Genomic DNA, 22939 nt, shown 5'->3' on the forward strand with positions numbered 1-22939 from the left:
TCTCAAACATTTTAATGGGGTCGCCACGGCTGGTGTTAGACTTACTGGGGCCTAGGCTGAAGCCAAAGCCCGAGTCCCATCAACCAGGGCCAAAGCCCCTGGGCTTCAGCTTTTCCCCTTCCCCCTGGAGCAGCGGGGCTCGGGTGGGCTTGGGATTCGGTCCCCCATCCTGGGATCATGTAGTAAGTTTTCTTGTCAGAAGGGGGGGCACGGTGCAATTAAGTTTGCGAACCACTGTTTTAGACCCATCCAGGATGTGAGCAGTTTGATGGGGTGAGCAGAAGCAGCCCAGGGAAGAGATATTTTTTCCCAAACATTTTTCCTGTGCAAAACGTTTGAAGCAAGCATCTTTATTTAAGGACAAAAACATACAAAGAAATCATAAAACAATAAAAAGATCTAAACGTGTACTTAAGCTTAACAGCAGGACCCCATCAGCCCTCATGGGAGTCCCTGATGGGTTTCAAAGCCTTTCAAATCCTTCTCCAAGGCTTGGCTTCTTTTGGTTATCATATCACGCCAGTTTGTAGCTCAAGAAGTTCCCTTTCAGTCAGTTCATACTTGGTCTTTCTACCAAAAAACGCTCTTTGTTCCCAAGCCTCCTGAAACAGGTAAAACCACTTACTGTCCCCCTTTCCACCTTGGGTAAGGCTTCAAAGGCTGGGTATCTGCATAGCCAACCTTGGGATTTTGCATATTAATCACTTCTTAGTGATTCTAGATTCTACAGGGAATCCACTTAGCAAGCCAGAAACACAAATACATATAATGCTTATTGATACAAAGGTCTGAACATTTTGTGGCCCATCACAAAATAATAGTCTGAAGATTTTCATGATTTCAAGGGCTGGCTCAAATAAACAGATAAGAATACGAACGTTAAACATGGTAGTCTCAAGACATGCCTGTGTTTGTCATATCTGTCACAAGTATTACCCCTACTTTACAAATCAGGAGCAAGGCACAGTGGCGAAGTGAGTTGCCCAAGGTAACAGTAACCAGGTGGCAAAATCAGTAACAGAGCCAAGATCTCAGTCATTGGTCTGACTTTTTACCCAGTCATTGGTCTAGACATTAGACCATCCTCTCCCAAACTTTAGATGGAAGACTCAAATTTTTCCATCTAAAGAATGTTATGGAGAGAAACAGAGCCTTCTAATAGAGCCTTACCGCATTTGGAAGACTGTTACTGTACTGCCGTCTAAGATGCAGTAGACTAAGATGATAAACTGACAGCAATTCCTCTAGAAATCTGAGCCCCTCCCTGAAGTATTTCTGGGTTAGAGGAAGCTGAACAGACTGTTCCCAGAGACATAGGAGTCAGCTGAGCCATAAAGAAAGCACTTGGTGCCTCCAGGCTTGAGCAGAAGCAGTGTATCACATGGTTTAAGCATGATTCTCTCTCATTCTCTCTCTCTCAGGGCTTAGAGAAAGTGGATACAAATGGGTGGGAAGAGGATGTGACAGATAGTGAAACATCCTGCAATATCTTTGGGAGATCATACTGTATTTAAGTGAATGAATGATTTATATATCATTGTGGGCCAGGGACTGCATTCACTCTATGGGGGAAAGCGTTACCACAGCTCCTCCAGGAAGGAAACCAGTAGGGGATGAAGAAGGCAAATCACTCAGGTTATAACACCTCCGGAAAGGTACCACTTTCTGAGGTTCATATACCCTGGTTCAAACTGGGACCACCAGAAAAAGAAAGGACTTTTGGGTAAATAGCCCTGAGCTTGATCTGGCTCCTGATCTAAAGACTAACATGAACTTGCAAGAACAGGGAAAACCTCGTTCTGGGGGTTGAAGGACTTACATCTTCCAGTCTAACTTGGTTAGATTGTGCAAGGTGCTCAAATACTAGATAGGTGATACAGAAGTATCCAGATAAAGAAAAGTCCATAATTCAAAGAATATTTCTCTCTAGAAAAGCAAAATTGCCAGCCTTCCAATAGGGCTCTTCTTACAATATTATTAAACTGGCTTATGGAACTATTTTTGAATTAGTACAGGGAAAAATGAAAGAACTGACTAAGAGGTCACTCTGAGGCTCTATTTTATCATGCAGGGCAGCAACACTTTATCCATTACTAGACATTGGTTCCTAAAAGATTAGGTTGCATGGCTGCAGGCTAGCAGCTTGTACAGAACTTACTCAACATGAATTCTTGTTGAGTTTGGATTTCTGTTGGGGTGAACTGCAAGACTCTCCGAGCATCTCCTTAAAAAGGGGCAGTACAGCAAAATTAGTATTCATACAAGTTCAGTCTCTACAGCGAGAGCTTTTATAACTGCTCTTTTAGATAACTTCCAACTTCAATCTGCTTCAGTTAACTAAGGGGATGACTGTGTCATAGTCTGAAAGTAAGAGCTCAGCAACTTGAACGGCTTGCTAGAAGCTTCTAGGGGTCTGTATTCTGAATTACAAATGGAGGAATTGTCTACCATAGGGGGAAAGTTTTGGCCAGACCATATTTCACATTAAAACCAGGTCAAGGAAATAAAGGCAAGTGTCTTTTCTGCCCCTTCCTTGCCTTCAAACCCAGATATTTCTGCTATGTGCTACATGGTGGCAGCTGCATTGCTGTAGAGCAGGATTCTCCTTACCTTTGAGTTTCTGGAGTTCATCCCTCAGGTTGGGGCCGGCATGCACGAAGATGCTCTCAGATACCACATTCTTATCTGTGAGAGATTCATTGCTGGTGTTTACTATGGCTGTGCAGTTCAATAATGCTACATTTCCTTTCCTGAGGAAACAAAGCCATTGAGTGCAGGTTAGATACACGAATTTGGCACCATAGAAGAAGTGCTTCTTAACTGCTAAAGGGTTATTCTTGCCTTGCTTCATGATACACTGTACTCCTCTATCTCACCCTGCTCATGAGATATGTTCCATAAACAGAAGCTTAGTTTAGAAGAAATTAAGGTTGGTAAAACACTGCATTCTCACAATGAAATATTAAACAATGAAAAGTCAAGTTTCAAGGGAATTTCTTAACTGTACCCTAATGCCCACGCACCACATATCCAGACTCAGAATCTTCACAGTGAACTTCACTCTACCTTCAACTAGTATGGAGACAGACTACAGGCAACCCAAAATTCTCCCTCACAGTACAACCTTAATTGCAAATTCATGCTTCCCCAATAAACAACACACTGTTCACTTAAGCAGTGAGCTGTAAAGAAGTTCAATATTAAACGGTGAGGGAGATTAATGTATTGTATGTAGCATGTTTGATCATCACGTGGAGGTAGAAGTAAGTTCCTTGCAATGATGTGGAGTCTGTCACTGGAAATGTGCAGTGTAGGCATTAAGATAAAGTTTAGAGGGTCCCAAACTTGACATTTTCTTGCTTTTGAGAATACACAGAGGAGATATTACATGCACCTAATTTTACTTAATATTTTGTTTATGGAATTTCCTGGATTTTTAATATAGCAATGAAGGTCTTATCATGGTATGATAAGGGAGCAAGGAATCATCCCTGACTTTCCCTACGGCAAATGGGAATATGGAGGGAACAATTATGTTTGAGGTGGGCGAGGGGGAATATTTGTGAGATCTGGGAGGCCTGGTGGGTCTGTCTCTAGTCTCCCTAATGCCAGTATGATATTACCCCTATTTCTGGAGCCTGTCAAATGCTGCATCTGATCCAGTTGGCCAGCCTTGGCTCCTCAGAGCAGAGGAGCCTCTGTTGAACCTGTAGAGCTCTGATTTTAAAGAAAGCCTTCTAATCACAAACAGGCTATTACTAATACAATGCTGTCTCTTAGTCTTCACACAGTCAACTTAAGTGCATCTATCTGCTGCTGCTCAGAACACTGAAAAGCTACAGCAAAGTGAAAGATTACTAGAATCTGATGAGTTTTCATTGCTACTGTTAAAAAAAACCTGTGGGCAACTGGGAAAATGACAAGAATCTGGTCACTTGCACTCTGATACTTCAAGGGAAAGCTCTAAGTAGGGTCAGAGACAGGAATTGAAGGAAGAAACTGAGGCTCAGAGGGGGAAGGATAGAGCAGCAGTGCCCCAACCCACCCATGCTTGCAACAGCTAGAAAGATCTGGGGTGAACAGGCAGGGATCACTCTCTCTGGCTTTATCCTTCTTCTGTGCAGCAACCAGAAGAGGTTGGAGAAAGGGCTGATCTTCAAATTTACCAGACACCTGCGATCTGGAGGTTCACATGAAAGAGAGACTTGAGCAAAGCCGAGAAATCCCAACCCCACTTCTTAGCAGTTGGTAAAGGGGGATAGCTCTTCACTTTACTGCTGGCCCTGAGGGCTTCCCCCACTTGTCATACTTGTCTTCTACTGATAGGGGTAGTCCTCTGGAAATTAGGTGTTGATAAGCGAGAGTGGGTGGGCGAGGCAGAGGAGACGACATAGATGGGGTAAGTTAGCACAGAGAAACACTGTTGAGATGGACACATTTTGGAAGAAGAATATGGAGACAGAATACAACATAAAGAAAGTATATGGAGGCAGAGAGATAGAGAAGGAAAAAAAACCTAACAGACACCAAGGACAGTACAGGAAAAGATACCCCATTATTCTATTATATGAATGCAGAGAATACAAAGTGAGGCAAAACCAGGAAGCACAGAACATAAAACAAGTGCCAGGAAAAACAATAAGTTGTTTGTTTTAAAATTGCATTAAATAGAAAGGTGATTATATATATTGTAGGGACATGCCCACGCAAGTAGTACAGAGATGAACCTCATCGGGTCCCTCCACCAGCCTTCATCTAAGACTTTACCTATCCTTTCTCCTCCCAGACTTGACCTATGGCTGTACCTCAAGAGAAAAAAGGAGAAAAAATCCACACCACGTGAAGAGCTTTTTTTGATCATTTTGCTAGGCACTCTGTCATCACTGCATTCGTACTGTGGCATCTAAGAAGTCAGAGCTATTTTGAACTTACCACAATATTATTTTTGCATTGATGTCTTTCCTGTATGGGAAAGGTGATCTAATATCAAGTTGGGGTTTTTCAACTTGAGTTTTGAGGGAGTCCAGTTGGTCTGCCTCACTGTAGTCATTCCAGGCTGGCAGAGAATCAATATCCACAAATTGGGAAGGAGCACCCAAGGGATCCATGGAATGGAAACAGCAACTCCTCTTTCCACTACCTCTTCAGCACTCCAGTTCTCACTGGAGTCTTTCTGGTGCTTCAGAGGAGAAAAACATAGGGTCACAGACCTGGATTTTCATTGAGAACAATTCTAGAAGAGTTAGAGTTTTCATAAAGGAAAGCTGAAGAACAACTAAAGCATTTGCGGGTAGCAATGTAGTTAAGATTCACAGGCTATTTTGTTCACAACCTATCCTCTGTATGGTTTAATTTTTTTATCTCAAAATGTTTGTGCTTGGTCTCAGTACAAAGGTGAATTGTTTTGGAAAGTCTGAGCTAAGATAATTAATCTGTTTTTGAATTATCCAATGGTGAAAAAACCCCTAATTTTCCACACTATAAAAAAAATTGTTCCAATTGGTTTGTAAACTTGAACCTTAAAAAATGCTGAATCTATAAACTCCACATTTTGCAGATTTGTGGTTCAGCCTAAGAAAGAAAAATCAAATTTGAAGAAAAGTGATTCAGCATTTTAAGTCAAAAACTTAAATTACACACATATATACATATCAGGATAGATTTTTCTTTTCTGACTACCTTTTACATCCAATCCTCCATCCTCCACTGCAAATGAAGTGCTCTTGAAGTCATTTAGAGTTAAGGGTGCTTAGCTTCTCTTAGGATCAGGCCCTTACTGCTTTAGAAACATTTAAACACTTTAAAAACAAAACAGTCAAATTTGCTTACTCTCTATTTTGCAAAAATCAATAGCGCCTAGTGGACTGTCAGTCACTAATACAAATTAAGATCTATTTCTCCCATGCCCCCTTCAAAGGCTTGGGAAGTTTAGCACTTAAGCTACTGTTCAGTTAATTTTTAACTTTGGGTTAATTTAACTGGTAACAACTTTGAAAATCTGTTATTTCTCATGTAGTCAAAAAGATGCATTTTCCCAGGCCTGCTCTGAATCAGCCTGGACATTCTGTAAAGTCACAAACATTGATAAAGCGACTTGCATGCAGTTTAGCAGTGCTCCTAGATTCATCACTAACACTAATTTCTTATACAGCAGCATTTTCAAATGATGCTTTCTATGATCTGATGGAATAGGCAAATCTGCCTCATCCTAGCAAATGATCACCTGGCGTCCATTATGCACATCTTTTTCAACTCCTGTCTGGACTACAGCAATGCAATATACCTGGACACAAAGCCCTCAGGAAACTCCAAATAGTACAGAAAACTACAGCACATCTCTTCAATAACCTGCACTACAGCAAACACAAGCAGAATATGAAGGTCAAGGTCTTGTTCCTTACCTTCAAGTAAATTACTCCTGGAGGAATTCTGCACCACTGCGTATGCACAGAATTTATGCCCCTCACAGATTTCTTTGCTTCCCTTCAGAAAAATGACTTTCTAACAGGAAAGCAAAGGGAAGCCACAAGAGTGGTCATGTGACCTTTCCCAAGCATGTTTCAGGCGCCCAGGGCAGCCGGCAGAGAGGTAAATCACTGTGTGACAGGGACAGACTGGAGAAGACCTGGACTGGGCTCAGTTGCTAGTCCCGGCTGAGCTGGGGAGGACAGGACTTCCTCTTCCCCTGCACAGCATCCGGGGCCATGTCAGACCCATCCCAACATTTCTCTCTCCCCCAGGTGCAGGAAGCTCTGCAAACTCCTCATCACCCTGCTTCCTGCACCCATCCCTCCTCAGCTGTAGAGCGAAGGATCACTGTAGAGCTGCTCTCTTATCTGCCCAACCCCTGTGCATCCAGACCCCCTCATACCAAACCCACCTGCTGAGCCTCATCCCCCCAACGAGCCCCACTCCCACTGCACCTGGACCACTCCAACGAGCCACCCGCACCTGGATCTCCCTGCACTGAGCCCCAACCAGCTGCACCTGGATCCCCATCCCACTGAGCCCCACTCCCCCAGCATTTGGACCCCCTAACTGAGCTTCCCACACCCAGACCCCCCCTGCCAAGCTCTAGCCCCCACACACCAAGATCCCCCCCGCCATTTTCACCTGGACCTCCCTGCAAAGTGCCACTACCCTTACACCCAGAACCCCCTACAAGCCCCTGTGCATCAAGATCCCTCCCACACCCAGATCCCTACCCATATTGCCTCAAACAGAACCCTCTCAACCCACACCTGGATCCCCCCACACCAAGCCCCTCTGCACTTGGATCCTGCCTTGCTGACCCTGCCTACCCACACCTGGTGCACCTGGCACAGACAGGCAGGGCCCTGGGGTGTTTCTGGGGCAGGACTGGGTGCAGCTTCACCACTGAGTCTGCGTCCCAAGGGGGAGGGAAACTACATCGTGATCTCCCATCTCTGTGCAGCCGGTGGCCTGTGCTCCCCAATGCCATGCTGGAGCATCGACGTTTACTTGACAAATAAAATTTGCAGAATTTTAAAATATCGTAAGCAGAATTTTTAATTTTTGGTGCAGAATGCCCTCAAGAGTACGTATTTAAAGGCCTGGACTCAGCGTACCTAAAACTATGGGATGAAGGCCATGTTTCATAACTCTGCTCCTCAGACACAATGGAATGCTTCTCAATAAGGGTAAAGCTGGTTGTGTAGAAGACAGTTTCTTGGGGTCTAGTCCCAGACTGTGGAATGAACTAACACAGGAACTAAGGCTCATCCCAAAACATCACTTTCTTCCGCTTCAAGTGCAAGGTGCACTTCTTTGATCTTATCTTCTCTAACAGACAAACAGCAGCATGTACACTAAAATAAAAATCCCAAAGCAAACCCAAACCAATACACCAGAGCAACTAGCACCACAGCAGCTACTGGCATGTTGAACTGAGAGACAAACATGAACCAGTGAGAAAAACTGTTCAGAACCCCATGAGAAAATAAATAGTACTATACTACGTGGCAGTCTACCATTGAATTAAGACAGACGCTTGGGATGAAACCTCAAATGCACTGAAGCCCTTAGAAACTTGTATCCGTTTCTGACTGAGATCCAAAGTTTGTTCTTTTTGCACAAGTATACATACTTGTTGCGTCACCGAAGCAGGTGGTACATTCCACGCGAGCAGAAAGATTAATAAAAACCAGAAGGGAAGCAGAAAAAAGGCAACAGAAACACTTACTGGGAAGAGGGACATATTTGAAAGGAAAGATTAAGAGTTGAAAATATATGGTTTGGCAAAACAATAAATACTGGGGTGGCGGGCATGATAAGTCTAACAGTGAGACCGATACAAAGCAAGGAGGAAGAGAAATTGCGTTAGGTGATACGTAAGGTAAGGTGCAAATAGGAAAACTTTGAGGAAAACAAAAGCAGAAAAGTTAGACGGGATAATGGGAAACATTAACCCTGGTCATTTCTCTCTTAGGAGAAAAAAGAAAAGGAGGACTTGTGGCACCTTAGAGACTAACCAATTTATTAGAGCATAAGCTTTCGTGAGCTACAGCTCACTTCCTCAGCTGTAGCTCACGAAAGCTTATGCTCTAATAAATTGGTTAGTCTCTAAGGTGCCACAAGTCCTCCTTTTCTTTTTGCGAATACAGACTAACACGGCTGCTACTCTGAAACCTCTCTTAGGAGAGTCTTTCACGAGAAGCAAGTGAAGTCAGTGACCGATAAGGTCTTCCGGACCGAGAGCCCATCCCTTTGTTTCGGTCTGCGTGCAGCTTCACACCTATTTGCCTCGGGGGGGGGGGGGGGGGTAGTACACCCCCCCCCCAATACGCGTCTTGACCTTTCCCGAGATGCCTCGCGCGACGGAGAGCGGACAACAGCTGCCCCGGCGAGAACAGGGGCTGTGCCCCAGAGAAGGGCCGGCCCCGGGCAGGGATCCCTCCCCCAGGGGCCTCGCCGAGCGCAGATGGCAGGAACCGAAGGACGCTCCTGGACAAACGCTCGGAGCTTTTCTCAGCGCCCTAAAGCAAGAGACACAGAGACTCCCCCTCCCCCGCCGCGCCGGCAGGGACACGGGCCCCGCAACCCAACGGACGCGGAGGAGCGGTTCCAGGCCGCGCGGCTGCAGCGGGGTTGGGGGGGGGTGTCACAGAGCGACCGGCCCCGCCCGGGCCCCTCAGCACAGAACAGCGACCCCACCCTGCCTAGCAACGTCCGCTCAGGGAGCTCCCCCTTAGCAACGGGCCCCAGCGCCATCTCGTGCCCCTCTCGCCGCGGATCACCCCTCACTCACGGGCCGGCTCCGCTGCCCCCATCCGGCGAGAGGGTCCCAGGGGTAGCAGTCGACTCAGCAACATCACCCCGGAAATGGGCACTGAGGCTGGCTGGCTTCCCCTTCCGCTTCCGGATCAAAGCCGACCAATCGCGCACCGAACAGCCGGGGTGAGGCGAGATCCTACGTCACTTCCGCCGGGACGCTGAACGGCTCGGCCGTTGTCCTCCCGTGCGGAGCGAGAGGCGGTGTCTGCGCGCGAGTGACCCGCAGAGCCACGTGGGGGCGGTGAGCGCGGGCCCGGCGCGTGGCGGGGGCGGGCTTTGGGTCTTACGGCGAACGCGGCGTGGCAGCGCCTCCCCCGCCCGCTCGCCCCTTCCCCAGCGGGGTCGGTGGCCCCTGCCTGGCCGGCGCTGCCGGGCCTCCATCCCAGAGGAGCCGGAGCTAGGGGCGCTGCCGCACCCCGGGCTTGAAGTGGTTCCGGTCCCTGTGCTAGGTTTACGGTTTGGTTCGATGGCGCCCAGCTCCCCCCCCCCCCCCCCGCACTGTGCACGTTGTTCCCGCGCCCCGGCAACCGGGCCCTGCCGCTCGCGACCCGGCATAGGCGGCGCCCAGGAGCGACCCCTCAGCCGCGGGGCGCGGCTTTGGCAGCGTGGCGGGTCAGAGCGGCTGCTGTTGGATCCTCTGGGAGGAAAAAATAACCCCAAGCCCAGCAGTGCTTCCTGGGAAGGAGAAATCAGGGCAGTAGCGATGGTGGGGGAAGGGAACACAAAGTCGGTGTGACTGTGCAGTGCGATAAGGCGGGTGGAAAGCGAAGGTAGCGTTGAGCTGCGTGTGTAGAGGCATCAGGGAGGGGAGAGCAGGGGGGAGGCCTCATCTAGAATATTGCATTTGGTTCTAGGTTCGGTGTTTATGAAAAGATTTAAAAACAGAATATGTATAACAATGGTGCGATGACAAAGAAGGAGCATGGGTAATTCCCTGTAAATACTTGTAGGGTGGCAATTATAGTTCCCAAAGTGGGAATAATTAAGAGTAATGGGAGTAATTGTGCAAAGAAAAATGTAGTCTGAATAATGGAAAAACTTAGCGCAGTCTGGCACACTGTGGGGTAGTCTCCCAAGGGAAGTGTTGAGAACCCCTTTGTTTTTAATGTTTGTCCTCTCCAGTTTAAATAACACTAGAAAAAGTTCTGTGGGTCCACTTTTCCTCTAATGTCATACAGCAGGTCTTTTCCAGCCCTAATTTCTCTTTATACATGAAATTCTTCTCAGTGTTTCTTGTTTTCTGTTTATATCCAGGTCAGCTCCCACCTGGGTCTGGAAATTGCACCATGGGTCTCACAAAGCAATATCTGCGCTACACAGCTAGTGCATTGTTTGGAGTGATTGCTAGCCAGAAAGGCAACATCGTCTATGTGGCCCTGCGGGGTGAAAAGGGCCGCTATGTGGCAGTGCCAGCATGTGAGCATGTCTTCATCTGGGACACCCGGAAAGGCGAGAAGGTGATGAGCTGGTTTCCCCCATTGTGAACCAGAATGGGATGACGCTGCTGTGTTGTATGGCAAGTGAGACTAGAAAACTGTAGCTGCGTGAGTTATCTTTGCTGGGAGCTCCCCAGGCAGAGAGATCAAATAAACATAGAAATAGTGGCTTCTAATATGCCACTTTAGTATCATCTGCAACCTTTGCCGCCTCACTGCTTACCCCTTTCTCCAGATCATTTATGAATAAGTTGAATAGGATTGGTCCTAGGACTGACCCTTGGGGAACACCGCTAGTTATCCCTCTCCCTTCTGAAAATTTACCATTTATTCCTACCCTTTGTTCCCTGTCTTTTAACCAGTTCTCAGTCCATGAAAGGATCTTCCCTCTTATCCCATGGCAACTTAATTTATGTAAGAGCCTTTGACAAAGGCTTTCTGGAAATCTAAGTACACTATGTCCACTGGATCTCCCTTGTCCACATGTTTGTTGACCCCTTCAGAGAACTCTAATAGATTAGTAAAACATGATTTTCCTTTACAGAAACCATGCTGACTTTTGCCCAACAATTTATGTTCTTCTATGTGTCTGACGGTTGTATTCTTTACTATTGTTTCAACTAACCTGCCCAGTACTGACGTTAGACTTACTGGTCTGTAATTGCCAGAATCTCCTCTAGAGCCCTTTTAAAATATTGGTGCTACATTAGCTATCTTCCAGTCATTGGGTACAGAAGCTGATTTAAAGGACAGGTTACAAACCATAGTTAATAGTTCCGCAATTTCACATTTGAGTTCTTTCAGAACTCTTGGGTAAATATGATCTGTTCCCGGTGACTTGTTACTGTTAAATTTCTCAATTAATTCCAGAACTTCCTCTAGTGACACTTCAGTCTATGACAATTCCTCAGATTTTTCACCTACAAAGGACAGCTCAGGTTTGGGAATCTCCCTAACATCCTCAGCCTTGAAGACTGAAGCAAAAAATTCATTTAGTTTCTCTGCAATGACTTTATCATCTTTAAGTGCTCCTTTTGAATCTCGATTGTCCAGGGGCCCCACTGGTTGTTTAGTAGGCTTCCTGCTTCTGATGTACTTTAAAACATTTTGTTATTACCTTTTGAGTTTTTGGCTAGCTGTTCTTCAAACTCCTTTTTGACTTTTCTTATTACATTTTATGCTCCTTTCTATTTACCTCACTAGGATTTGACTCCCACTTTTTAAAAGATGCCTTTTTATCTCTCACTGCTTCTTTTACATGGTTGTTAAGCCACGGTGGCTCTTTTTTAGTTCTTTTACTGTGTTTTTTAATTTGGGGTATACATTTAAGTTGGGCCTCTATTATGTTGTCTTTGAAAAGTGTCCATGTAGTTTGCAGGGATTTCACTCTAGTCACTGTACCTTTTAATTTCTGTTTAACTAACCTCCTAATTTTTGCATAGTTCCCCTTTCTGAAATTAAAAGCCACAGCGTTGGGCTGTTGAGGTGTTCTTCCCATCGCAGGAACATTAAACGTTTATTATATTATGGTCACTATTTCCAAGCGGTCCTGTTAGTTACCTCTTGGACCAGATCCAGCGCTCCACTGAGGACTAAATCGAGAATTGCCTCTCCCCTTGTGGGTTCCTGTACCAGTTGCTCCAAGAAGTAGTCATTTAAAGTATCGAGAAATTTTGTGTCTGCATTTCATCCTGAGGTGACATGTGCCCAGTCAATATGGGGATAATTGAAATCCCCCACTATTACTGAGTTCTTTATTTTGATAGCCTCTCTAATCTCCCTTAGCATTTCATCATCACTATCACTGTCCTGGTCAGATGGTCGATAATAGATCCCTATTATACTATTATATTCTTATTAGAGCATGGAATTACTATCCATAGAGATTCTATGGAACATGTGGATTCATTTAAGATTTTTACTTGATTTGATTCTGCATTTTCTTTCACATATAGTGCCTCTGTCCTTCAATATATTTTGTACCCCAGAATGATTGTGTCCCATTGATTATCCTCACTCCACCAGGTTTCTGTGGTGCCTAGTATATCAATATCCTCTTTTAACACGAGGCACTCTAGTTCACCCATCTTATTATTTAGACTTCTAGCATTTGTGTACAAGCACTTTAAAAACTTGTCACTGTTTATTTGTCTGCCCTTTTCTGATGTGTCAGATTTATTTTTTATGTGAATGTTTCTCGTCTGATCTGGCCCGTACTTTATCCTCTTCCATCCTTTCCTGACTAAAACCTAGAGAATCTTTATCAATAGCAGGGGTGGGCAAACTTTTTGGGCTGAGGGCCACATATGAGTGGGGAAATGGTATGCAGGGCTGGGGTGCGGGGGGGCATGTGGGAGTGGGTGCAGTGTGCAGGAATAGGCTCAGGGCAAGGGATTGGGGCAGAGGAGGGGTGCGGGTGTATGAGGAGGCTCAGGGAAGGGGGTTGGGGTGCAGAGTGCAGGAGGGCGCTCAGGGGAGGGGTACAGGAGGGGTGTGGACTGCGGGAGGAAGCTCAGGGCAGGGGGTTGGGTGCAGGCAGGGTGCGATGGGGCTCAGGGCAGGGAGTTGGGGGGTGGGTGCAGGAAGAGTTTGGGCTCCGGCCCAGCGCTGCTTACCTAAAGTGGCTCCGGGGTGGCAGCGGCATGCACCAGGGCCAGGGCAGGCTCCCTCCATGCCTGCCCTGGCCCCACCCCTCCGGGAAGCGACTGGAACCATGTCCCTGTGCAGCCCATGGGGGGAGGGGTGGGGCACAGGGCTCTGTGCGCTGCCCTTGCCACATCTCCAGGTACCTCCCCCGAAGCTCCCATTGGCCACAGTTCCCTGTTCCCGGCCAATGGGAGCTGCGGAGGGCGGTGCCTGGAGGCAAGGGCCATGCATGGAGCCCTCTGCTTGCCCCTCACCTCCGGGGCCCAGGGACATGGTGCCAGCCACTTCTGAGAGCGGCGTGGGGCCTGCAGCACCATGGGGGGCAATCCCGTGGGCCGTTGTTTGCCCACCCTGATCAATAGACTCGCCTTTCAGAGAAGTCTGTCTGATCCATGTGCTCTGCTGCAGCAATCGGCATTCACCCGTCTCTTAGTTTAAAAACTGCTCTGCAACCTTTTTATTGTTAAGTGCCAGCCGTCTGAATCCACTTTGGTTTAGGTGGAGCCCATCCTTCTTGTATAGGCTCCCCCATCCCAAAAGTTTCCCCAGTTCCTAATAAATCGAAAGCCCTTCTCTCTACACTATCATCTCATCCACCCATTGAGACTCTGAAGCTCTGCCTGCCTGGCCCTGCGCGTGGAACTGGAAGCATTTCTGAGAATGCCACCATGGAGGTCCTGGATTTCAGTATCTTTCCTAGCAGCCTAAATTTGGCCTCCAGGACATCTCTCCTTCCCTTCCCTATGTCATTGGTACCTACATGTACCACGACCACCGGCTCCTCCCCAGCACTGCACATAAGTCTATCTAGCTGCCTCAAGAGATCCGCATCCTTCGCGCCAGGCAGGCAAGTCACCGTACGGTTCTCCTGGTCATCACAAACCCAGCTATCTATGTTTCTAATGATCGAATCTCCCATTACTAACATCTGTCTTTTCCTAATGACTGGAGTTCCCTCCCCTGGAGAGGTAACCTCAGTGCAAGAGGATACCCCAGCATCATCGGGAAGGAGGGCCCCAACCATGGGAAGGTTTCCCTCTGTTCTGGTTGACTGCTCTCTTTCTCTGAGCCTTTCATCCTCCTTAACAGCGCAGGGACTGTCTGACCGGAGGTGAGACAAATCTACAGTGTCCCGGAAAGCCACATCAGCATACCTCTCTGCCTCCCTTAGCTCCCCCAGTTCCACCACCCTGGCCTCCAAAGCCCGTATGTGGTCTCTGAAGGCCAGGAGCTCCTTGCACCAAATGCACACATATGCCACCCGCCCACAGGGCAGGTAATCATACATGCTATACTGAGCACAATAAACAGGATAGCCCCCACTCTGCTGCTGGGCTTCTGCCTGCATTCTCTCCTACAGCTACCTAGGTTAATGATAGGATTTTTGTTTAAATCAAGAAGTTTTGATTATAGTTTAGTTTAAAGGTTTTAAAGAATGGCTAGTGTACCACTCCCCTTCCAAACTCCCTCTCAAAACTCCCTGTTAGTGGTCCCTGGTTGCTCACTACTTTGTAAAGCCTTGGCCTTTCTGATAGTCCCACCCCCGACTAAGGCTCAGCCAATGAGAAGAGGCTTCTAGATTTCAAACCTTGTTTAGAAGCTCACAGCTTCCAACTGACGGCCACGGCACACAGTCCTTCAAACAGACAGACAAACACAAGCTCAGCACACAGCAGATAACCCACAAACACACACTACAGACAGCCACTTACCCCAAGGGTCCCGTATTTGCTCCTCCTTCACCTCTCAAAACTCCCGGTTAGCGTACCCTGTGGGGGGACCTTTCCTATGCAAAACGTAACTGATCCTGATTCTTTCCTTTGATCTTAAATAATTTATTCAGGTAGAAAGGAGTATGAGTCAGTCCCACTGAGCCATTCTTCCTTGTTACTCTAGAGTTGAGTATGAGATTTGAAGCTCCACTGTTGACATTGCAGAGCATCACAAAGGGACATGAAGAGTACTGCTTCAAATGACACATTAGACCCAGAGCTACACTATCACAGTGCTTTAGGTGTCTTTTGGAATGCTGAACTCATGTACACCCTATGGAAAAAAAAATAATTCAGTTGTATGCTTAAGAGGAGCTGGAATGGAAAGGAATTGTCCTGTGAAGAAATTTGGAATGCCTTTTTTACTAGCAAGCAAGAGGAGTCACTGTCTAGCTGTTAGACTTCTGGGTTCTAGTCCTCGTTGCACCCTGATTTGCTATTTGGCCTGGTGAAGTCATGTCCCCTCTCCATGCCTCAGTTTCCACATTTTTAAAACTACGATAATGGTATTCCTTCATTTCAGTAGCAGATTGTGAGGAATGAGTTTCTAAAGTACTAGGGGTCCTCAGATGGAAGTCCTGATAGACGAAGTATTCTCTTCCTTCTGTCCCCTGTGGCTGTTTCTAGCTCTGACATGTCACAAACACCTTGTCTTCTGAAAATTGCAGGTTCTCATCCTTCAGGGTCTCAAGCAGGAGGTCACTTCTCTCTGCCCATCCCCAGATGGGTTGCATTTGGCTGTTGGATATGAGGATGGATCAATCCGTGTCTTCAGCCTCCTAAGTGGTGAAGGGAATGTCACTTTCAATGGACATAAGGCTGCAGTTATGACTCTGCAGTATGATCATCTGGGAGGCAGACTGGTGTCTGGCTCAAAGGTGAGAGTTGGTAGGAGAAGCCAAGTCTGGAGGTCAGTTCTTTCATAATCAGGGAGGACTAGCTGTTTTGTGGAGATGACTTGTAGACGTGGCCACAGTTAAGAGGCCTGGCTGGGAAGGGGTGGATGGTGCACTGGAATAGCTGGAGGAGTGGTAGTGAGAGGATCTGGGTCAGATTCACAGCTGAGTTGCATCACAGATCTTTATTGAAGGGCCGAAGACTGGAATAGGAAGGGGTGCTGTAGATCAGGACTAAGGTGAATTAGCAGACCTGTGCATGGGGGAGTATAGAGCTGGAATGGTGGGGGTGCTGCAGGTTGGGCATGAGGTACATCAGCAGAACAGTTCATAGAGATCCCAGGACTGGAATAGCAGGGGGGCTGCAGACAGGGACTGAAGTACTTGGGCAGAACTGTTGAAGACAGGGGGTTTGCTAGTCTGAAACAGCAGGGGCTGCTTCATGCCAATACTAAGGAGCATTTGTAGAGGTGCATATATGTGTGCGGGGAGAACAACTCCTGGCTTTATGAGCCCTTCAGTGCGTACTAAAACTCAAATTTAGGGGAAAGCAGACTCTGCCTGTCTAAGGTAGTGTATTGGGTCTCATAGCAGAAGATTCTGACGATGTCCACCCTTTGGTGATGTCCCTTTCCTTTCAGGACACAGACGTCATTGTGTGGGATGTCATCAATGAGAGTGGGTTGTACCGGCTGAGGGGGCACAAGGATGCTGTCACACAGGCACTCTTCTTGAGAGAGAAGAACCTCCTGGTTACCAGGTACACTGCACTGCTGAGTTTGCTGAATTGAGGATTCAAGGCTTTACTCATGTATCGTGTCATGTCAAAACTTATGGACTTAACACAAAGAAGTGAAAAGTTAGATTTTCTAGATGGTGCTCCTTTTTCAGAATGAACGCATTCTTAATAAGCTTTTTTTAAAAAGCCTTATAACACCACAACCTTAACTGTGAGCCAGAGACTTTTTAAAATACAATTGTTATCTTGATATCTAAATGGTTTTTAAAGAATACCACTAAGTGGGAAATACCAGCTAATGAGACACTCACTTTAAAAATAATTATTCTCTGAATAGTTTTTAATCTACTGTTAAATGTGGTACCTGAGATTACTATAACAGAGGATATGTCTGTACTGCATCCCATCATGGCTGGACAGATGTGCTAGCTCTGCTTGAGCTAGCATGCTAAAAAGAGCAATGTAGCACAGCTGGCGGCTTGGGCTAGTCACCTGAGTACATACCCAGGGGGTCTGGGTGAGTATGTGCTCAGATATGCTCCCAGCTGCAGTGTAGATGTACCATGAGATTAGCAGTATGTTTACAGAATGCATTTGACAGTACTTTGCGTAAAGTCACTTTTGCTTTTTTCCCCTGTGTAATCAATTGGATTCCCTTTTGCTTGTGAATCTTTCACACAGTAATAGGACAGAAAAATAAATTTTAAAAATAGGCAAATGATTATAGAACCATGGAAATCGATAGGGAGACATGGGTACATGTAGTACCTGAACAGACTTTTAACTCCTCTTAACATTCACTAGCTTTAAAGATGACAGTGTTGCTTGGCATGAGAATTCGTTGATGAAATTCTTTTAAGAATGTTTTATTTATTAGATTTATGTATCAGTTCAATAGAAAAAGTGTATTACATCAATTTAGGGTAAAAGGATGCTGGTAACTTTTATTTTTCAGATTATTGATGAAATAATAGTGTGTGTTTGGGGAGTCCGGTGGCACCTGAAAGACTAACAGATTTATTTGGGCATAAGCTTTCGTGGGTAAAAAAACACTTCTTCAGATGCACGGCTACCCCTCTGATACTTGTTTATTTGGGGATAGAGTTAAAGCTGTGTTGTGAAGACATATGCACTTGGTTGGTAGTTTATAAAATGGCTTAATTTTCTGAATATTACTTTCTTTAATGTTGGTAAATAGTTCTTAATTTTAAAATAAGGATGGAGATGCTTGGGCAAGATATGCCCTATTCCTCATAACAAAAAGGAATATCAGCCTTAAACATAGCTGTGACTCCTTATTTAAAGCTGATTTTTATTTTTCCATCAGAGATTTGACCTCTTTGTTATGAAAACTACAGTATATTCTTACCCAATCATTCAGCGTTTACTGAGTACGGCATTTTTTTGACCATTTACAAGTAAACTTAACTCATGTAATAGTTTGTGTTAAAACTAATTTAAAAACAAGTCCTTTAAGAAATTTAGTGCTTGGAGTCAGACCTTTTTCATCCTGAATTATCTTAAAAATGGAATGGTAACTTAAAACTTTTCATATTGTTAAAACTTGTTAGGGACATTAGGTTGTAATTAAGATAGTTATTAATAGTTCTTGTCTTTAACTGTTGTTCTACTCTACAGACAGAGCCAGGTCAACAGCTCAGATTACTTTTAACTGGGGCCATCATGATGTTGGCAGTAACCATATCAATTGCTACCCTTCCTAATTTTCATGCTACAATTCTGTTGGTTGTAGTGAGTCACTGGTATGATGGGCGATTGGACACATGTCAGAAGTTCTCATTGGTAGATTATTTGGCCAGAACTGTCGTTGCTCTGAAAGATTCTGTGATTGCATTTGGGCATCTGTGCTTGAAAGGCTCCCGATAATACTACACCCTTGGCCCTACTACATACTGAGGCAGGAGGTGGTAAAGTGCAGACACAAGGGACGGGGCTCCGTACATCCTCTCTTTGCACAATGCTGGTCTAACAGCACTCTTCTTCTCCATCCAGCCCATGCACATCTCCTCACATATGGCCATTTCCCTGGTCCTCTCGGTTCCCTATATTGGTGTTTCCTGGTATTGGAGGAGCTCTGTGGAGTGCGGGGGGGGGAGGGAGGAGAAATGTGGGGGCAGGGAGAAGCAAGGTCCCAATGTCTTTGCTTATGCATCAGCTCCCCCCCACACACTAGTGCTGGCTCAGTGTGCAGTGGAGCTTAAGGTATGTCTACATTGCAAGTGAAGGTACATTTAATCTAGCAAACATGGGTAACAGCAGTGTAGATGTAGCGACCTGACTGTATACCCAGGCTTCTTGTCAGGCTTGTATGTGTGTTGCTACCTCTTCCTGGTGCCCAAGCTACCAAATCATCATTACAGCTGTTACCCACAGGTATATCTATCCATGCTACAATCACAGTGTAGAGGTGCCCTGAGGTAGCCATGCCAAGGAGAACCTTTAATGTGATGGTGTTTTGACAAAAAAACTCCCGTTGATATTAGTGGAAATAGAATTGGGCCTGGAATTAGACAAAGTAATTGCTAATAATTTTTTACTTTATTACAACCAGGGCTGTCGATTAATTGCCGTTAACTCACATGATTAACTCAAAAAAATTAATTGTGATTAATTGCACTGTTAAACAATGGGTTTCAGAATAACAGCCGTGTTAGTCTGTATTCGCAAAAAGAAAAGGAGTACTTGTGGCACCTTAGAGACTAACTAATTTATTTGAGCATAAGCTTTCGTGAGCTACAGCTCACTTCATCGGATGCATACTGTGGAAACTGCAGAAGACATTATATACACAGAGACCATGAAACAATACCTCCTCCCACCCCACTCTCCTGCTGGTAATAGCTTATCTAAAGTGATCAATCTCCTTACAAGGTGTATGATAATCAAGTTGGGCCATTTCCAGCACAAATCCAGGTTTTCTCACCCTCTGCCCCCCCCCCCCCCCCCACAAACTCACTCTCCTGCTGGTAATAGCCCATCCAAAGTGACCACTCTCTTTACAATGTGTATGATAATCAAGGTGGGCCATCATACACATTGTAAAGAGAGCAGTCACTTTGGATGGGCTATTACCAGCAGGAGTGTGAGTTTGTGGATTGGGGGGGTGGAGGGTGAGAGAACCTGGATTTGTGCTGGAAATGGCCCAACTTGATTATCATACACGTTGTAAGGACAGTGAGCACTTTAGATAAGCTATTACCAGCAGGAGAGTGGGGTGGGAGGAGGTATTGTTTCATGGTCTCTGTGTATATAATGTCTTCTGCAGTTTCCACAGTATGCATCCGATGAAGTGAGCTGTACCTCACGAAAGCTTATGCTCAAATAAATTGGTTAGTCTCTAAGGTGCCACAAGTACTCCTTTTCTTTTTACTGTTAAACAATAGAATATCAACTGAAATTTAGTAAATATTTTGGATGTTTTTCTATATTTTCAAATATCTGTTTCAATTACAACACAGAATACAAAGTGTACAGTGCTCATTTTATATTTTTTATTACAAATATTTGCACTCTAAAAAGATAAAAGAAATTGTATTTTTCAATTCACCTCATACAAGTACTGTAGTGCAATATCTTTATCATGGAAATGTAACTTACAAATGTAGGGTTTTTTGTTACATAACTGCACTCAAAAATAAAACAATGTAAAACTTTAGAGCCTGCAAGTCCACTCATCCTACTTCTTGTTCAGCCAATCACTAACAGAAATACGTTCGTTTACATTTACGGGAGATATTGCTGCCCACTTCTTAATTACAGTGTCATCTGAAAGTGAGAATAGGCATTCGCATGGCACTGTTGTAGCTGGCATCACAAGATATTTATGTGCCAGATGTGTTAAAGATTCATATGCCTCTTCATGCTTTGGCCATTGTTCCAGAGGACATGCTTCCATGCTGATGGTGTTTGTTTAAAAAATGTGTTAATTAAATTTGTGACTGAACTCCTTGGGGGAGAATTGTATGTCTCCTGCTCTGTTTTACCCACATTCTGCCATATATTTCATGTTATAGCAGTCTCAGATGATGACCCAAGACATGTTCATTTTAAGAACACTTTCATTGCAATTTTGACAAAATGCAAAGATACCAGTGTGAAATTTCTAAAGATAGCTACAGCACTCAACCCAAGATTTAAGAATCTGAAGTGCCTTCCAGAATCGGGGATCAGGTGTGGAGCATGCTTTCAGAAATCTTAAAAAAGAGCAACACACTGATGCAGAAACTACAGAACCCAAACCAGCAAAAAATAAAATCAACCTTCTGCTCGTGGCATCTAACTCATGCCGATGAAAATGAACATGCGTCGGTCTACATTGCTTGGATGGTTATCAAGCAGAGCCCGTCATCAGCATGGATGCGTATTCCCCTGGAACGGTGCTTGAAGCATGGAGGGAGATATGAATCTCTAGCGCATCTGGCATGAAAATATCTTGTGACGCTAGCTACAACAGTGCCATGCATTTGCCTGTTCTCACTTTGAGGTGACATAAACAAGAAGCAGGCAGCATTATCTTCTACAAATGTAAACAAACTTGTTTGTGTGAGCAATTGGCTGAACAAGAAGTAGGACTGATCGGACTTGTAGGCTCTAAAGTTTTACATTTGTTTTATTTTTGAATGCAGGGTTTTTTTGTACATAATTCTACATTTGTAGGTTGAACTTTCATGATAGAGATTTCACTACAGTACTTAGGTAAATTGAAAAATACTATTTCTTTTGATTTTTACAGCACAAATATTTGTAATCAGAAATAAAGCGAGCACTGTACACTTTGTATTCTGTGTTGTAATTGAAATCAATATATTTTAAAATGTAGAAAATGTCCAAAAATATTTAAATAAATGGTATTCTATTATTGTTTAGCAGCACGATTAATTGCATGATTAATTTTTTTTAATCACTTGACAATCCTAAAATTACAACCTGTTATTGCACCCTGTTTCCTTCAAGTAAAGCTGGAAACATGACTCCTCAAGAAGATTTAACTATCTGCGGAATGTGAAGGGGATAGCTGTATTTGATTCTTTGAGCACCTTGCAAATGGAAAAGTCCTAAAACCTCTGATAAGCTAAAATGCAGCTCTGTCTGGTGCATTTAATTTGGCACAGATCATTGTACAGTTCATTAGGACAGGCAATGAAGAATTTTGTATCAACTGAAAATACAGGGGGAATTTAGGGAGACCCAGTGTTAGAATTTGGCTAGCGCACCAGGCTTGACACCCTTGCCCTTAAAGAAAGCAGAATGGTTTCTCCATTACACTAGGCTGGGGTTTCCGTGCTGACTCTAGGAGGTGCCTCCTGATGGATCACCAGCCCATATTTCTGTATTGCCTGTGTTTTGCTGGATCTCTTATCCTGACTCTGCTTAGCTTGTGAGACCTGCTGAGATCCTAGCCTAAATAAGTCCGACCTCTGACACCTTGCAGTGTGCTTTACCTTTTGTGTTTCTTACTCTCTTCAAAGCTCACAGTTTTGGCTGAACTCTGGTGACCTTGCCTCATGTCTGGGTGATGTCATTTGTTTTTTTCAGTGGTAAAGACACCTTGGTGAAGTGGTGGGACTTGGATACGCAGCACTGCTTCAAAACACTGGTTGGACACCGTACTGAGGTAAATAAAATTAAAGATGGAGAGAAGGAGTTAGTTCAGTACAAGTATCCCAGCACACTGGCTGCAAGGCAGCTTCTATTGTTACATCCACACTGCTCAGGATTGGATTTTTTTTAGGTTGTAATCACAGACCCTGTGAAATATTTGTGAAGAAGGGACAGGTGAGAAGCCTCATCTGTTTAGGAGGCTTGTATCGCTCTTGCTGGGAGTGATGTTTCCAAACCAGATATCCTTGTGCAGTATTCTATGTAGCAGGGGCTTGAGTTCTGTTCTCATTTTTCCATTTAAATTTAAAAAAATCAAAGAAATTCAGTGCAAGAATCCTGTCACATACAACATTAATGAGGAGACTGAAATCCACTGATGTGATGAATTCCTTGGCCAAAGTCCTAATAGCAGTGTTAACTTTGCCCTTTGTATATTGGCATCTTAGGGCAGGAACACTGTAGGCTATTGCTTGTTATACTGACAGATTTCAGAGTAGCAGCCATGTTAGTTGTATCGGCAAAAAGAAAAGGAGG

At 44.9% G+C, this 22939-nt stretch overlaps 2 protein-coding genes and 1 long non-coding RNA gene across 13 annotated transcripts in view; 1 reads left to right on the forward strand and 2 right to left on the reverse strand.

Moving 5' to 3' along the window:
- Positions 1–9379, reverse strand: part of GDAP2 (ganglioside induced differentiation associated protein 2) — a 44764-nt gene extending 35385 nt beyond the window's left edge. For 5 of the 7 annotated variants that reach the window (XR_012154739.2, XM_073310250.2, XM_073310258.2 and 2 more), the window contains exons 1-3: positions 9269–9379; positions 4933–5179; positions 2611–2750 (exon numbers count right to left, since the gene is read on the reverse strand). Coding sequence is in view for 6 of the 7 variants with exons in the window: in XM_073310250.2 (XP_073166351.2) it covers positions 2611–2750; positions 4933–5108 (316 nt within the window). In the remaining variant the exon portion in view is untranslated. Of the gene's footprint in view, positions 1–2610; positions 2751–4932; positions 5180–5679; positions 6866–9268 lie in introns of those variants that run through there. The other 2 variants (XM_073310237.2, XM_073310243.2) reach the window with 2 other exon arrangements.
- On the reverse strand, positions 335–2595 carry LOC140897545 (uncharacterized). Its single transcript, XR_012154741.1, has 2 exons — positions 2159–2595; positions 335–602 (listed from the first exon to the last, which is right to left on the reverse strand). It is a non-coding gene; the product is annotated as an uncharacterized LOC140897545 (long non-coding RNA).
- Positions 9380–9423: 44 nt separating the features above from the next.
- Positions 9424–22939, forward strand: part of WDR3 (WD repeat domain 3) — a 41977-nt gene continuing 28461 nt past the window's right edge. For 3 of the 5 annotated variants that reach the window (XM_073310359.2, XM_073310377.2, XM_073310368.2), the window contains exons 1-5: positions 9424–9535; positions 10549–10751; positions 15817–16026; positions 16686–16804; positions 22340–22418. In XM_073310359.2, coding sequence (XP_073166460.1) covers positions 10581–10751; positions 15817–16026; positions 16686–16804; positions 22340–22418 — 579 coding nt within the window. In that variant the 5' untranslated portion in view covers positions 9424–9535; positions 10549–10580. Of the gene's footprint in view, positions 9536–10548; positions 10811–15816; positions 16027–16685; positions 16805–22339; positions 22419–22939 lie in introns of those variants that run through there. The other 2 variants (XM_073310382.2, XM_073310392.2) reach the window with 2 other exon arrangements.

The sequence above is a fragment of the Lepidochelys kempii genome, chromosome 1 (genome assembly GCF_965140285.1).
Source record: "Lepidochelys kempii isolate rLepKem1 chromosome 1, rLepKem1.hap1, whole genome shotgun sequence".
NCBI lineage: Eukaryota > Metazoa > Chordata > Testudines > Cheloniidae > Lepidochelys > Lepidochelys kempii.